We start from the raw sequence: 15,399 nt of genomic DNA, 5'->3' as shown, positions 1-15,399 counted from the left end.
AAAACGGTCAAAATCAGTGGGTGGATATCCAAACGCATAAACCCTGAGTTACGCATTGATGGGAGACGGTATTCTATTCAACCTAAAAATGTGGACATGAAGGTCAGTGTGTCACTGATCCTTGAACTGAAGTCGCTGAGCGACTCATGGTCAAGGACTTATTAGGAATCAGATTAACTTTTACAGCAGGAAAATATTTTTGTGTTACCTGAGTAAATTTTATTATATCTTGATTTTTAAAACAATGTGCAATTTTAAGTATTAACAATTTATGTTTGAGTTTTATGATAATTATATGTTGTTTTTAATCATTCTAGAAGGAATGATTTCAGATGTAATTATATATAAAAAATTATGAAACATCAGGGAAATAAATATGAACAAGAAAGATGATCTTAATTGTCCATCAGCATTCCTGGTTGTATGTATATACTATATATGCCACTCCAATGCATTATATATCCCTATAATGGATATATATATATATATATATATATAAAAATTTATATATATATATATATATATGCATATATATATTATATATATATATATCATATACATATATATATATATATACTCATATATATATATTTCTAATAATAAAATTTTTGCTCATTGAATATCTTTGACTGCCTGCAAAATGGCTGTATGAAGATACTCTGATATTCCTGAAAGCTTTTCCCATTTTCTTCTAAGGCCAAAGCAGGACTTGAGCTGAGACATGGAATATTAAACAGGTTTATGTCACGTTTGAAGGTTTCTGAAAACATAAGGTTTAAAAAAATAGTTTATTATAGAAAACTATTATGAAAAAATTAAGAATAATTTACCTCAAAATCACAAACACCTTACGAAGGCAGAATCATATTCACTTCCAATTAAAAAGGGAGAAACAGTAGGGAGTAGAAGGCAGAAAACCTTATCTCATTCAGACCCATAGTAAGGGAACAAGTAATAAAAATTAATCTAACACTCTGACACTATAATCTAAACCCTCAAACTAAACGTCTTACATTTAATTAATTGTTTCCCTTGCTTAACATATTAAGCCACTGATTTGCAATACCAATGTATCACTCTATGTGCAACAATTACAAAAATATGGCATCCAGATCCATTGCTATCACCTCGGAGTACATAGCGCTGATTCCAGAGATCAATAAACATGAAATTAAATGAAATTCTTACCAGATCTAGTAAAGAATCAAGCTTTGTGACGTCCAATTTTGATGACACCAGGAACAGAAGGAACTGAAGAGTCCATAGCAGAAAACAACAATAATCACTGCAGCAGCCAGATGCTTAGTTGTACTGCTAGTCCGTGATGCCGACAGCAATAGCTACTGCATACAGGTACACGTGAATGCCGCCAGTCTTTGATGTTGACAACAACACCGCTACACACATCAAATAACTATTGTCTCTTGTCACTGCAGAATTCACTGCATAGCATCTCTAATGATGCACTAAAAGCTAAAACTGGTGCCATAGTAATAAAATATAGGGCGCAACACTAAAATATTGGTGTCTCTCCCTCTCACCTCTCACCAACAATAGCAAGAAAAATCACAGCAAACATTTCTCTGGCTAGAAATCCTTCCTCGTTGCTCTGTGCAGAAGTGTAAAGTCCTTTCAAGTGTTTCGATTGAAGTCCCTTGAAGAGTTCAGAGTGAAGCCCCTGACTGCCTTAGGACTGCCGCGAAACAGACTCTCCTCAAGACCACCAATCACCAAACCACCACACTCGAAAATAAAAATCAATCAGCCAAATGAATGGAAAAAAAAAATGCATAAATAATTCCTCATTTTTTGAACAATAACAAACGAAAATTTCTTTATGTTAACTTTACTATGGCCAAAATATTAAATTGCACTATTTATTCAGTATATAAATATATATATATATATATATATATATATTATATATATATATATATATAATATATATATATATATATATATATACACACCAGTTCAGTATCATCACATGGATTACCATATTATATAATATATGATATATATATATATATAATATATAATTATTATATTTATTTATATATATATATATATATATATATATATATATATATATATATATATATATATATATATATATATATATATGGTGTGTGTGTGTGTGTGTGTGTGTGTAAACTTGTGTGTGTGTGTAACGGGGATCATGGGTATTGAGAGTGTGCATGTTTTTCAACAACACTTTTGTGATTAGAAAGTCATTTGGACGACATTTCCGAAAATTAGAGAGATGCTGACGATTGCTAGCATTCGAGACTGTGAAAGGGATTCTGGGATGGAGAGCGAACATGTGATGAATATGCAGTTAGTTAATGGCAGTGATTTAAGAGACACTTAATTTAATGGTAGTTATTTAAGAAATGCTTAGTCAATAGTAGCGATTTGAGAAATGCTTAAACGACATTACAGGCCCATGAGAAGCTGTATCCTTCAAAGAACATTTGGTGGTGATTAGAGAAACACTTAGTTGGCATCAATGAACCGAAAGAAGGATGTTCGCAATCTTAAGAGTAAATCAACCTGAACGCATCAGCAGTTGGATTGAAGTTGACTATGGTTGCAAACATTTACATATGAATATACCCGTAAGAAGCAAGAATATGAATACTGAATGACGAAACTGTGTCGACACTCAAAGTATGAAGCATTTGTGGTGCCATGACATCTAATCATGCTTAAAAGAAAGGGCATAGAAAGGTTAAGGCGCAAAGTACGGTAAGAGTATAGTGTCGTTCTCCATCAAAACTAGGGAAAACGCCTGTAGACTTTAATGCACTCTCGTAACCGCTAGACCTTAGCTAAACCAAGACTTTGTAGCACCTACCTTGGTGGAAAGTGTAAAACCTTAAATAAAAATATGGCAGTAGAATAGAACTTAAAATGATAATATTCTTTATTTGCCCACCATTCCTGAATGAAAGAGACCTTAGTGTTCTTGTGGAAGGGAATTCCTTGTCAGACTTAGAAAATAACCCGCAGGCCACTCATACATTGCTACCTTAGAATAGGTAACTCTATAATATATATATATATATATATATATATATATATATATATATATATATATATATATATATATATATATATATATATATATATATATATATATATATATATATATATATATATATATATATATATATATACACAAAAATGAGAGGCCCCCTTCTCACAGAACAAATGGAAGGTTATGAAGTTTTCTGCTATAGCCTCTCTCCAGGTACATTATTTTAAGTGTCTGTTATTATTTTTCATTTTACTTTTCTTTTATTTTCAGACTGAGTGAAGGTGTAGATACAGCCATGGCTAATGTATCATAAATCAGATGGATTCATAAATCTTGGCTATAACCTTCAGAGAGGCCAGGGATATGGCACATATCATTCCAGCAGTTCCTGGATAGTTAAATACATTAAAAGAGATGAATCCTTTGTTAAAAAACTGGAACAAAAATCCTAATGACTCTCATCACGAAAAGAGAGTGAGAATCTTGGAAGGCCTGAAGTCCTTTCTCAGGAAATATACATCGTAGCTGAGGCAGTGGGCATTGGTTAAATTTATGCAAATTTATTTTCAGCAGAAACTAGAAACAAAAGGGGAAGAATTATAAGTTATAGTGCTGTATATCGTGAGTTGAAAAAATCAAATCAAGCCATTTCATGTTAAATTTAAACATCACTAACCCAACAGAGAGAAGAATGTGAATGGTTTTGTGGTTCATTTCTTAAAGATTGGGATGAAATGACTTTCTCCATATTGCCACATCAGATTTATTCTTCATTTACACAGTCAGTTAGCCAAATCATAAAAATGACATCATTTGGGCTGCAAAGTTGGATGATATCAGCAATGATGTTGCGCTATCACCATTGTGAAATTTCCTGAATGTTTGGGAATTTTCTCTGTTTTCTAAGTAAATGGTTAACGTGGATCATCAAATAAAAAGGACAGTCATGGAATGGCGAATACTTCGAGAATCTGTGCTTACTGGCGGAGTATTTCCTTTCCTCAAGATCCAGAAAATGTGTTATCTGTTGAAGAAGTCATATTTTTGCATGATAAGGCACCATGTTTCAAGTCTCTTCAGACGCATTAGCCGCTTTGAAACAGTGGTATCAACTTCTTCTCGTCAAGTGAATTACCAGGTAGCTCCTGATCTTAATGTGTGTAAAACATTGGTAGTATCATAAAGGATCATGTTGAAGCATGCACAGAACTATGATGGAATACTCAAGCCTCAACGACCTGCAAAGAGGTGACTCGGAATGTCTGGGAAATGGGTTTGAGCCTCAGATTTTTTGCAATTTGCTAAAATCATACCCCTCAAGAATGCAGGCTGTGGTACAGACAGATGGAGGCCACACAAAATATTAAATACAGAGAGAAACTTAAAGAAATACTATGTTCTAAATTACTTTTCTTTTTTTTGTCCATATCAGTTTTGTTTATGGTGTTGTATAAACATATATATATATATATATATATATATATATATTATATATATAATATATATATATATATATATATATATATATATATATATATATATATATATATATATATATATTATATATATATATATATATATATATATATATATATATATATATATATATATATATATATATATATATATATATATATATATATATATATATATATATATATATATATATATATATTTAAATATGTATATACAGCATCGAGTTAAGGGAGAAGGAGAATTCCTTGTATTTTTCTTTCAATGTACTTTATTATGATGACGTTTCAGGACCATGTGTCCCATTTTCAAAGCTATAAATTAAAAAGACAACAGAATTAAAAAATAGACTCAGATTTTAAAACGAGAAAAAAAATTTTACATAAAAGTATAAAAAGAAACATAACAGAAAGGAGCAATGAATACCAAATAATGCTGAAGGCAAAAGCTGAGTGACATTCAGGGTCCGTTTGGTTCCAACAGAAACTCACGAGAGGTATAGAGGTGTTAACGTGGACTGAGTATTTAATTGGGGAACTAGTTGTTTAATAAAAAGAGATTCTAGTATTGACAGTTGGTGGTCATTCGAGCTTTGCCTATTATTTTAAAATCCTTGTAATTGATATTATATCTGCATTTTTTCCCATGGTCTCTTATGCATGAAAATTCGGGGTTTGATAATTTAACACCCGTTCGGTAACTTACGCCATGATGAGAGTTTAATCTCACCTTCAACAACCTACACTGTAGCCAGGTCACATCTGGGGTAATCAAACAGGTATATGACTCCTGAGGCCATCAAAGGGTGCAGAGTTTCTTTATATTTGAAGAGAGTCTTGATCGTCATTGTATTATTAGGTATGAGTTTCAATTTGACAGCCGGTAAATATTTGTTTAATATTTGTCGTAAATCTTGGTAAAAATGTTTATCGTAGACAAGCGGGACACTTGCATAGAAAGATAGTTTAGGTACTATTGGTATTTGGAATTTTGGTTGAAAAATATTATTAAAAAATTTGCGCAAATGTTTGTAAAAGAGCTCGGATGGGAAATGGTTATTAATAAAATATTGGTGGAGATATAGAATTTCCTCGTGAAAACCATTCAAATCAGATGTTAAACTAAAGACCTTGTGGAAGAGGGTAGACAAAGAATTTAACTTAAAATTAACGAAACAATGGCTATAAAAATTAGAACTCAGACCAGTAAAAGCTGTTTCCTCGTAGCAGGAGGGGTAGCCTTACGGATACCTTCTACATTAGCATCAATAGGAGCGAGAAGGCCTTTTCCAACTTCAAATCCTAGATACTGTACAGTTGCCTTTCCAAACTTAGTTTTTTGTAAGTTGATTGTTAGTCCTGCTTCCCGTAGTTTCTTGAACACTTTTCTTAATATCCTCAGATGTTCTTCCCATGTATTATAATAAATCACAATGTCATCAAGTTATACATACACCCACTCCTTCTATTGATCCTAGTAGTTGATCCATCACTCGCTGGAATGTTGCAGGTGCATTCATCAGACCAAGCGGCAAAACAGTGTATTGATACAGTCCAAAAGGAGTAATAAAGCTGACAGCAACTTAGCATTCTTATCTAAGGGAATTTGATAATATCCTTTCAACAAGTCTATCTTGGAAACAAATTTGGCTTGCCCAATATTATAAAGTAATTGATCAATAAGATGCAAGGGATAATTGTCAGCCACACTGATGAATTCAGTTTCCTATAATCAGTACACATCCTAAATGAGCCATCTTGCTTCTACACTAACACACAAGGAGAACTATAAAGACTTGAACTGGGTTCTGCTAATCCATGATGCAACAAATATTCAACTTCTTTATTCAAAACATCTCGATGAAAAGGTGATAAGCGATAAGCTCTCATTTTAAAAGGTTTCCCATCTTCTCTGATCTTTATCTCATGCTTTGTCAGATTGGTACGTCTAGGTACATCTGCAAAAATTTCATGGAAACTTTGAATCACTTCACTTAATTCACTACTTTGGTCAACACTTAGATGTTTTAGTTTAACTTCCAGATTTTCTAATATTGAAGAATTGTTCATCTTGTTTTCAGCTCCCAATTCGTAGCCATCATCGTCCTCTTTAGATGAAGTTGTCTGTGTTATTGACATTGTTTCAGTTTTAGTCTCTGAGAAGTAAGGTTTCAAGAGATTCACTTGTATCTTCCTCTGTCGTTTCCTTCTTCCTGGTGTTTCAATAACATAAGTTCGATCACTTAACTTCTCTATTATCCTATAAGGACATTGAAACTTCTTGGTAAGGGGAAATCTCTTTACTGGTAAGAACACTAGAACTGGTTGTCCAATTTAAATTTTTTAGCTTAGTCTTAGCATCATGTTATCTTTTCATTTTCTCTTGACTTATTTTCAAATTTTCTAAAGAGAATTTTCTAATTTCTTTAATCTTTTCCTCAAGTTCTTCACATATTCTCCTTGGATTTCCTCTTGATTTTCTTCCCAATTCTCTGCAAGAATCTTCAATGGACCTCTAATGTCTCGACCAAAAATCATTTCATTTGGTGAACATCCTGTGCTTTCTTGATAAGCATTCCTAACTTCAAATAACATTAAAGGTAAACCAGCATCCCATTCTCTTCCTGATTCATTACAATATTTAGTTAATGTACTTTTCAATGTCTGGTGGAACCTTTCCAAGGCTCCTTGAGTCTCTGGATTATAAGCAGTTGATAACTGTTGTTTTACTCCTAACAAGTTCATCACATCCTAGAATAATTTTGAAGTAAAGTTCGTTCCTCTATTACTTTGCACAATTTCTGGTATTCCAAACTTGGAGAAAAACTCCACCAACTTCTCAGCAATTACCTTTGCACTTATACTTCTTACAGGAATCGCCAGGATACCTAGTCACTGGACACATTAATGTTAACAGATATTCATTTCCTTTCTTTGTTTTCAGAAGTGGCCCAACCATTATCTATAATTACCTTGCTAAAGGGTTCTCCTCTAGCTTCAATGGGTTGTAGGGTGCTTTCTGAATGGTTTCATTCGGTTTTCCACCTATTTGTATGACACACTCTGCAAAATCTGCTAACATCCTTGTGAAGTCCAGGCCAGAAAAAATACTTATAATCTTCTCAACAGTCTTCCTGATTCCCATATGTCCAGACTCGTGTGCTACTGCTACAACTTATTTCCTCAATGGATATGGAATCAAAATTTGATGATATTCACCCCATTCAGCATTTCCTGGTATATCTGCAGGTCGATGCTTCCTCATTGGTAATCCTTCCTTTAGATAATAACAGGTGGAAGTTTATTGCATCTCTTCTTGATCAACAACTTGAAGAACAGATCAGCCAATATTGTATCCCTCTTTCTGCAGTTTCATTAAATTCTCTCTAGTCACTTGATCAACTTCAAGGGCTGAATTCTCCATATCTGCTAACTCTGCTTCTGTAGTTTCACTGCTATCTTCAGGAACACTTTGACTACTCGGATTCTCTTTAATAACAACAGGATCCTCTTCCTCTTGGGAAATTTCTTCATTACTAACACTAGGGGAAACTTCACTTTCCTGTAACAGCTCTTCTAAGCTTAAAGATCCTTCACTTGATTCTTCTGGTGCAGGTAAATCCTCAGTATCTTCACTTACAGACATAGTTCTCTTCATACTCCTGGTAGTTACACAAATTGGAAACAGGTGGGAGTTTTTCTTCTCTAAATCTAGAGTAGGACTAACCCTTAACGGTATGTCGGTCACTATAGGACAAGGAACAAATGGTACACCACCAACTTCATTACCCAGTAAAACATGTACACCTTCAACAGCTAGTGAGTCCTTTACAGCAAAATCAACATTTCCTGTCACCAATTCACTGGACAAATGCAAGCAGCATATAGGAGTTACCTCTTCTCCTCCTATACCTTTCAAAATAACTGATTCTCCAGTGAGATTCTTCTCCAACTGTGGTGAGCACCACGAACTACCACACTATGGTTACTCCCGAAGTCACGTAATACTTTGACTGGTACCTGCACACTTCCTCCTTGAGTTGTCAGCGTACCTTCATAGATATGGCTTAAAAGCCTCAAGCTGCTCAGCCACTCACTGCTTGAAGTTGCATTTCCACTGGTTGCTAACACTCTGCTTGTTTAGTCTCAGTCTTCCCACACTGCTCTTCGTAGTTTGCTTCACCTGATTACCTTTAACCACTTGACCAACTGGTTTGGTCTGTTGTTGTGTCTGACAACAATCTCGACTGTAGTGTCAAACTCTTCCACACTTGCTTTTGACAACATTAGTCTTCTGTCTGTCTTGAGAACAGACTGGATGATGAGGATTTAACATCCAATTGTTGAGGGTGTTACCTGGCTTTGTATTGGCATAGCCACTAAAAGGATTTCCAGTTGTAATGTTCCTGAAATTTGGATGAGACCTAAAACCTGTGCGTTGTTGGTTCTGGTACTTTACATTATAATTTCTTTTGCTACATATTATATTAAAGTCTTCACTCAATGTAGCAGCTTTTCTCAAGTTCCTTAACCTCTCTCTTAAATAGGCTCTTATGTGCTCAGGAATGCCTCTAAGATATTGTTCTAGGACTACTAACTCTTCAAGTTCGTCCATAGATTTAACTTTAGCAGCCTCCAACCATCGTTTAAAACATCTTCTTACTTTGTAGGCATAATCCAAGAAAATCTTGTCATCCTTTCTCAAAGATCTGAATCTTTCATTGTAATATTCAGGGATCATCTGGTAAACTTATGTAGCACATTGTGTTTGAGTACCTTGTACTCTTTACACTGATCAGCTGATAAGGCTAAATAGGCACTTCTTCCTTTACCAATGAGAACACTCAGTAACAAGACTGACCATTTATCCTCTGGCCATCCCATACCTGAAGCCACTTTTTCAAAGTGATCAAAAACTCATCTGGAGCTTCTTCTGTAAACTTTGGAATTAATTTCTGCACTATTACTACATCAAATACAGGGTCTGAAATTACCTTGAGTAGGGTTAGATGGTGTTACAGGTAATGTGGATCGAGCTTTTTATTAACTCCATCTCCCTTTCATGTTTTCTCTTTTGAATCTTTGCTCTTTCTCTCTCTTTTTGCTCTCTCTCTTTCTTCTTCTGCTTTTTCTTCTTCTCTTTCCTTTCTTTCTCTTTTCTCTCTGTCTTCTCTTTCTCCTTCTGCCTGCATTTTCTCTCTTTCAGCCTGCATCTTCAGCTTAATCAAAATTTCTTCTGTTTCTATACATCTAAGTTCTGCTTCTGCATCACTTTTCTCTTTCTTTTGCTCATGTTTGTCTGTAAGTTCTGGCTCAGCTGCATTCAACAACTGTTGCGCATCTCCTAGCTCTTCATCTATTTTACCAGAGTCCATCAATGCTTGGAATGCAATATATTTGATTTGTGCCTTAATTATACCACTACCACATTACCCCCACATGCCACTGCTAAAGCAATCCACTGCGCCTTAGTCAGGTTGGATTCAGATAACTCTTGGATGGAAAGAGTTCTGAACATTGAACAGAGCCATTTTCTCTAAGTTACTAAACTAAATAATTCACAATACAAAGCAAAAAAAAAAAAACTATGTGGTCACTCTCTTATCAAAATATATCCCTAACACCACCAGTATAAACCATAAACCAGAGTGATGTTTTGTTTTGTTCCACGGGTCTCTGGGCACCAAACAATATAATGTCACGATGCATATCAAGTACCTGGTTATTACACAACAAATCTCAAAATGCAAAAATATACCTCACTTCAGCCAGATACTTGAACTCTCATAACATTAATTGTTACAACTGTGTACTCTAAAGGTAACAGTGATCCCTTAAGAAAAAACTTATTGAATACTTGAAAAATCAAACTAAGTCTACCAGAATATGTGTGAGGTATCAAAAATTAAACTAGAAATATTCAAGAGTAGAAGGGCATCACTCCATCAAAAAACTTTTAACTGTTTCCTGGTCTTAATTCACTTTAGCAAAACTAAAAGAACAAAACATGTTTATCACTTTGCCTTATGCACACACAATCAATCCTATTCAATGGTGATCAATAAATGAAACACTGTTTTTCATAAAAATATTAAATACAAAAATTAATTTTAAATTCAAAGTTTATAATTAGAATTCAGAATTAATTAGAATTCACAATCTGAAAAATTTATTATTACTTGAAAATAATACAACACTCAATTCTTGAATAAAATTATGAAACAAAACTAATTCACAAAAACTTTATCAAAAACTTAAATTAATCAAACAAAATTAAACTATCAAGAATTACTCAAGACTTGAACAGAAAATCGCAACAAATGAAATATTAAATCAAGTATGCAATGTTAAATTACATATGCAATGTTAAATTACCAAGAAATATTTAAAATGCTACGCAAATACCTGTAAATGTTACATCACAAACACAAAAAATGTGAAAATATGAAGAGATTGCAAACAGATATACACATAAGATTTATCAATAATGATTTCACTCCATCAAAATTTCCTAACTTATCATACCATGGTATTAATAAGTAAAATTCATGTTACCTTACACAAACTTGTGAAAACTTCTGTAAATCACTTGCTGCAGCTGCGTTACCACAAAACACACTTTTTTACCAGGAGCTGTTACAAACTAAATAACTTTACTAAATTCAGATCTCAAAAGTTAGTGATAATACGTGACCACAAAACACTACGTTAAAAGTAATCTCTTTCTAACAACGTGAGAGATAGAAAGGGAATTCCAAATCAACTGGTCTCAAAAATCAGAATGAATCAGATTTTAGAATTCAGTAAACGTGAAACAATTACATGATGTCATTAAAGCATTTTGGGTATGAGATACAAAAGTTCTAGAAGCAGGGAGGTGATGTCATTAAAGCATTTTGAGTGCGAGATATCATGGAGAAACTTCTAGAAAGAAAGTGACGTCATCCCAGCAAAATGTTTTGAACGCAGTCTTACAAAACATGGCGTAACTGATCAAGACACATATTTTTTCTCTCAGAGTGGCGTACGTGACTCGAACAACACATGTAACAACATGAAATCACTCTCTTGTCACAGCCCGTATGGAACGAATCGCCATTTGTTATCCAAACCTGTCATCACGACCCAAAACAAAAGCGTTCTCTCTTATCTCAACTGATGACAATTGAAATGAAACAAGTCTTTGCTTGATACACACGTGTTCATATACTGGCTTTTATCAAGAAAGATATTATTCATTCTAAACTATATATATATATATATATATATATATATATATATATATATATATATATATATATATATATATATATATATATATATATATATATATATATATATATATATATATATATATATATATATATATATATATATATATATATATATATTTATATATATATATATATATATATATATATATATATATATATATATATATATATATATATATATATATATATATATATATATATATATATATATATATATATATATATATATATATATATATATACTATACTTTTGTATGTGATTCATTTATCACCAATAACTACAGATGAAAAATGAGAGACAGGTTGTAGAATCCTGACCGGTTTTGTCTTTATTTCTTTCCAAGCCATTGAAGAACAACCTACACCCTGTCTCTTATTTTTCACCTGTGGTAATGTTGATATATATATATATATATATAAATATATATATATATATATATATATATTTATATATATATATATATATATATATATGTATATATATATATATATATATATATATATATATGTAATAAAAAATGCCCATAAAAACATTTAATGTAGAAGATGGATCCTATATTTTGGAAAACAACTGTCTCCCTCTACAAGCCGATAATAAATGAAACGAGTTACAGGAAAGCAGTATTTACACCAAGAGATTCAAAGGTCAGCCATTACATCACTCCAGTTGACAATTTCTCTTTAATCTTCTTGATTGCTGGTTGGAGGAGGATTTTATCTATATCTGAGTCCTAAGCTCCTTTTGAGAGGTTAATCATATTTCTTTGTTCAATCAGCGCTGATTCTACCGTCTGGGTTTTGAACCAATAATTGCTGCTATATTTGATTCCCCGAATGAAAAGACATTATTTGATACAAATAATTCAACTAACTTTATTGTTTTATCTAGGGCTAGTGGGAAATGATCTGAATAGAGGGGCTAATTTTTCTATCAAAAACTGTTGAACTCCCTATACTGATACTTTTGTGAACGGGAATCTACATCTAAGCTTATCAGTTTTATCTTGTGAAGTAGTATATGTGCTTCTTTGTATTTGTGACAGAAGTCTTGAGAATGTTTAATGTGACAGGGAGAAAATGTGCCAAAGAATTGGGAATGAAGGCCGGCTAACCACTAGGAAATTTTATCATTGAAAGCTCCGGCACATGAGATAATTCTGAATGGAAGATTATCTTTATGTGTTTTGGGAAGGTCATAAAGGTAAGGTAGTTTTGGGTTAATGACTTTAAATTTTTCCAGTAGTTCAGTGCTCTTTTTGTTTTTGCCAATTAATCTTACTTTTCTAAGAAAGTTCTGTGGGGACGTTTTGGAGGAGATTTTTCGTTAATTTGTCATAAGTGTTTCTATCACTAAGGAGTTGGTTGATTTTGTCGAGGTAAAAGACTTTATCTATAATCACAATTCCGCCGTCTTTGTTGGATCTACTTATTACGACATATAGTTTTTGTAGTGAGCGGATGGCTTTCATAAGCCTAAGGGGGACGGGGTATTTCTTGTTAAGGTCAACTAATGCATTTATTAAAATGACATTTAAACATGTCTCTTCTTATCAGCAATTTTTATCAGATATGAATTTGTCAAAAGCAACTATAAAATCTAGAATATTTTTCCGGTCTGGCTTGAGGGAAAAGGGTAAACCAGGGCTTAAGATTAAGTGTTGGTTCACGGTAAGGGGGTTGTTAGATAAATTTAAAACTTTATCTTGATGCTCAAGATTGTTCCAATAGATGAACATGTTAAGAGGAACTGTCCAAACATGACCACCTTCGGCGCTATTTGCAGTATAAATACAAGCTCCAGCGAACCCTCTATGAGCTAGTGTATCTAACAACGTTCACCTGTTGAGAAGTCAGTCTGTCCAGGGGCTCTGATCGAGTCTTCACTACACCTCCCTCTGATGCTGTCACTTTGAAGGTGGTCCTCTCTCACCGCCTTGCCCTCTGAGCGCTGTTGCCTCTGTAGACCGCCAGCACCCTTTGCTTCATCTACTCCGTCTATGGTTGGGGACTGTACGTGACGTGATGCAGCTTCCACTGACGCCCTGCTATGGGAGCCCGGCTCTGATTACCTTCACATCATGTCCATGGACTAAGGTAATATGATTGGAAGTTGTCTGTTCGGCCTCACAATTTCATCTTTAACTGATTTTTCCAACTGTTCTCCTATTTTCATAACCTACCCCCTTGCATTTCTCCCTCAGAGACTCGTGTAATTTTGACTTTGGTATTTGATTTTTGGTACCAGAATACTAGTATTAATTCTAACTTGCACTTTGATTTTGAGTGTATACATACAGTAAATTTGTGATACAAGTGTCTTGTCATTTGCTTACATATTCCAGGATAAGTGTCATTCAAGTTCTTTTGTGTATTTCAACATCCATGCCCTTGCAGATCCGTGTTGCAAGTAGTGTGGAATTACCTGTAGGTCAACAGTGCTATCTTCCTGCAAACTACAGGTGCCATATCCGGTCAAGATACCCAGAAATCCCAGTGTGATCCTGCCCCACTTGCCGTAACCATCCTGTACATTCTAAGATCCTCTCCCATACTTGTGATATGTAGTAGCCTAAGAAGGCATAGTTATAACGCTTGCACATTGTGTGGCGCTTTTGCTTAGGAATTGTAAACTTAGTACACTAATTTTGAATGGTTCCACGGAACTCCATTGATAGCTCCTGCAAATATTTTCCCCTCCAATTCTTTTAGTGAATTATAATTTTAAGTAGTCAATCTAAGTTTGCCTTAAACTTTTAATGTTATAGTAATTTAAGTACAATCACAATTACATATTCTGTTCACTGGAGCATAGCCCCCCTTGTTAGTCAGTTGCTGTTATCTAAGTCATAATTAGAGCCGTCTCTTCTCCTGCACAGCTGTGTGAACGTGACAATACACACACACACACACACACACACACACACACACACACACACACACACACATATATATATATATATATATATATATATATATATATATATATATATATATATATATATATATATATATATATATATATATATATATATCTTATAAACAACGTTCATCATTTTTTTAATTCGCCAATCATGTATATCTGATAATTCAACATATACTTTTGCGAAGTCGATAAATTCGAACAGAGAAAAAGTAGAACGCACGAAGAAATCCAGCCACTTATTTCCCTTAGGACACAAAGAGATATCAAGCCAGCATTCCACTGGAGCTGACTTCTCTTATCATAATTTCATTACACAGAAAAGGTCTCTCTTAAGGTGTAGATGGACTTTGAAAATCCGTTTTCCCTGACATTTTCCATCTCCCTCAGCGCCTTTTGTTGAGCAAAAGATTTAGTGGATTAATTACATCGTCATGTGTTTTCACAATTTTTCTTCATACTTCAAGGCAAATCGCTGTTGAAAGGTTTTTGAGTTGGAGTTTGTTGTATCAGAGGAGGACCATGATATCATGGCGCAATTTAGTTAATGTCATGAATGCGCTTTGAGGAAAGAAGTCTTACGACCATTTTTAATGTTTAGCTGCGGTTGGGAAGGCGACTGCAAATGGTAGAGGTTTTCACTGTAAATGTATTTTAACAGAATGTTGCCCTTCTCATGTAGTACATTCGCAA

At 33.7% G+C, this 15,399-nt stretch overlaps 1 protein-coding gene across 1 annotated transcript in view; it reads right to left on the bottom strand.

Annotated features, from left to right (window-relative positions):
• LOC136830422 (uncharacterized) overlaps window positions 1-7,594 on the bottom strand; it is a 28,006-nt gene extending 20,412 nt beyond the window's left edge. The window contains exons 1-2 of the mRNA XM_067089958.1: window positions 7,485-7,594; window positions 6,502-6,772 (exon numbers count right to left, since the gene is read on the bottom strand). Coding sequence (XP_066946059.1) covers window positions 6,502-6,772; window positions 7,485-7,594 — 381 coding nt within the window. The remainder of the gene's footprint in view (window positions 1-6,501; window positions 6,773-7,484) is intronic.
• Window positions 7,595-15,399: the final 7,805 nt, after the last annotated feature.

Source organism: Macrobrachium rosenbergii, chromosome 46 (assembly GCF_040412425.1).
Source record: "Macrobrachium rosenbergii isolate ZJJX-2024 chromosome 46, ASM4041242v1, whole genome shotgun sequence".
NCBI classification, from domain to species: Eukaryota; Metazoa; Arthropoda; class Malacostraca; order Decapoda; family Palaemonidae; genus Macrobrachium; species Macrobrachium rosenbergii.
Note: the sequence above shows the minus strand (reverse complement) of the source record. Positions and strands in the feature narration are given on the sequence as shown.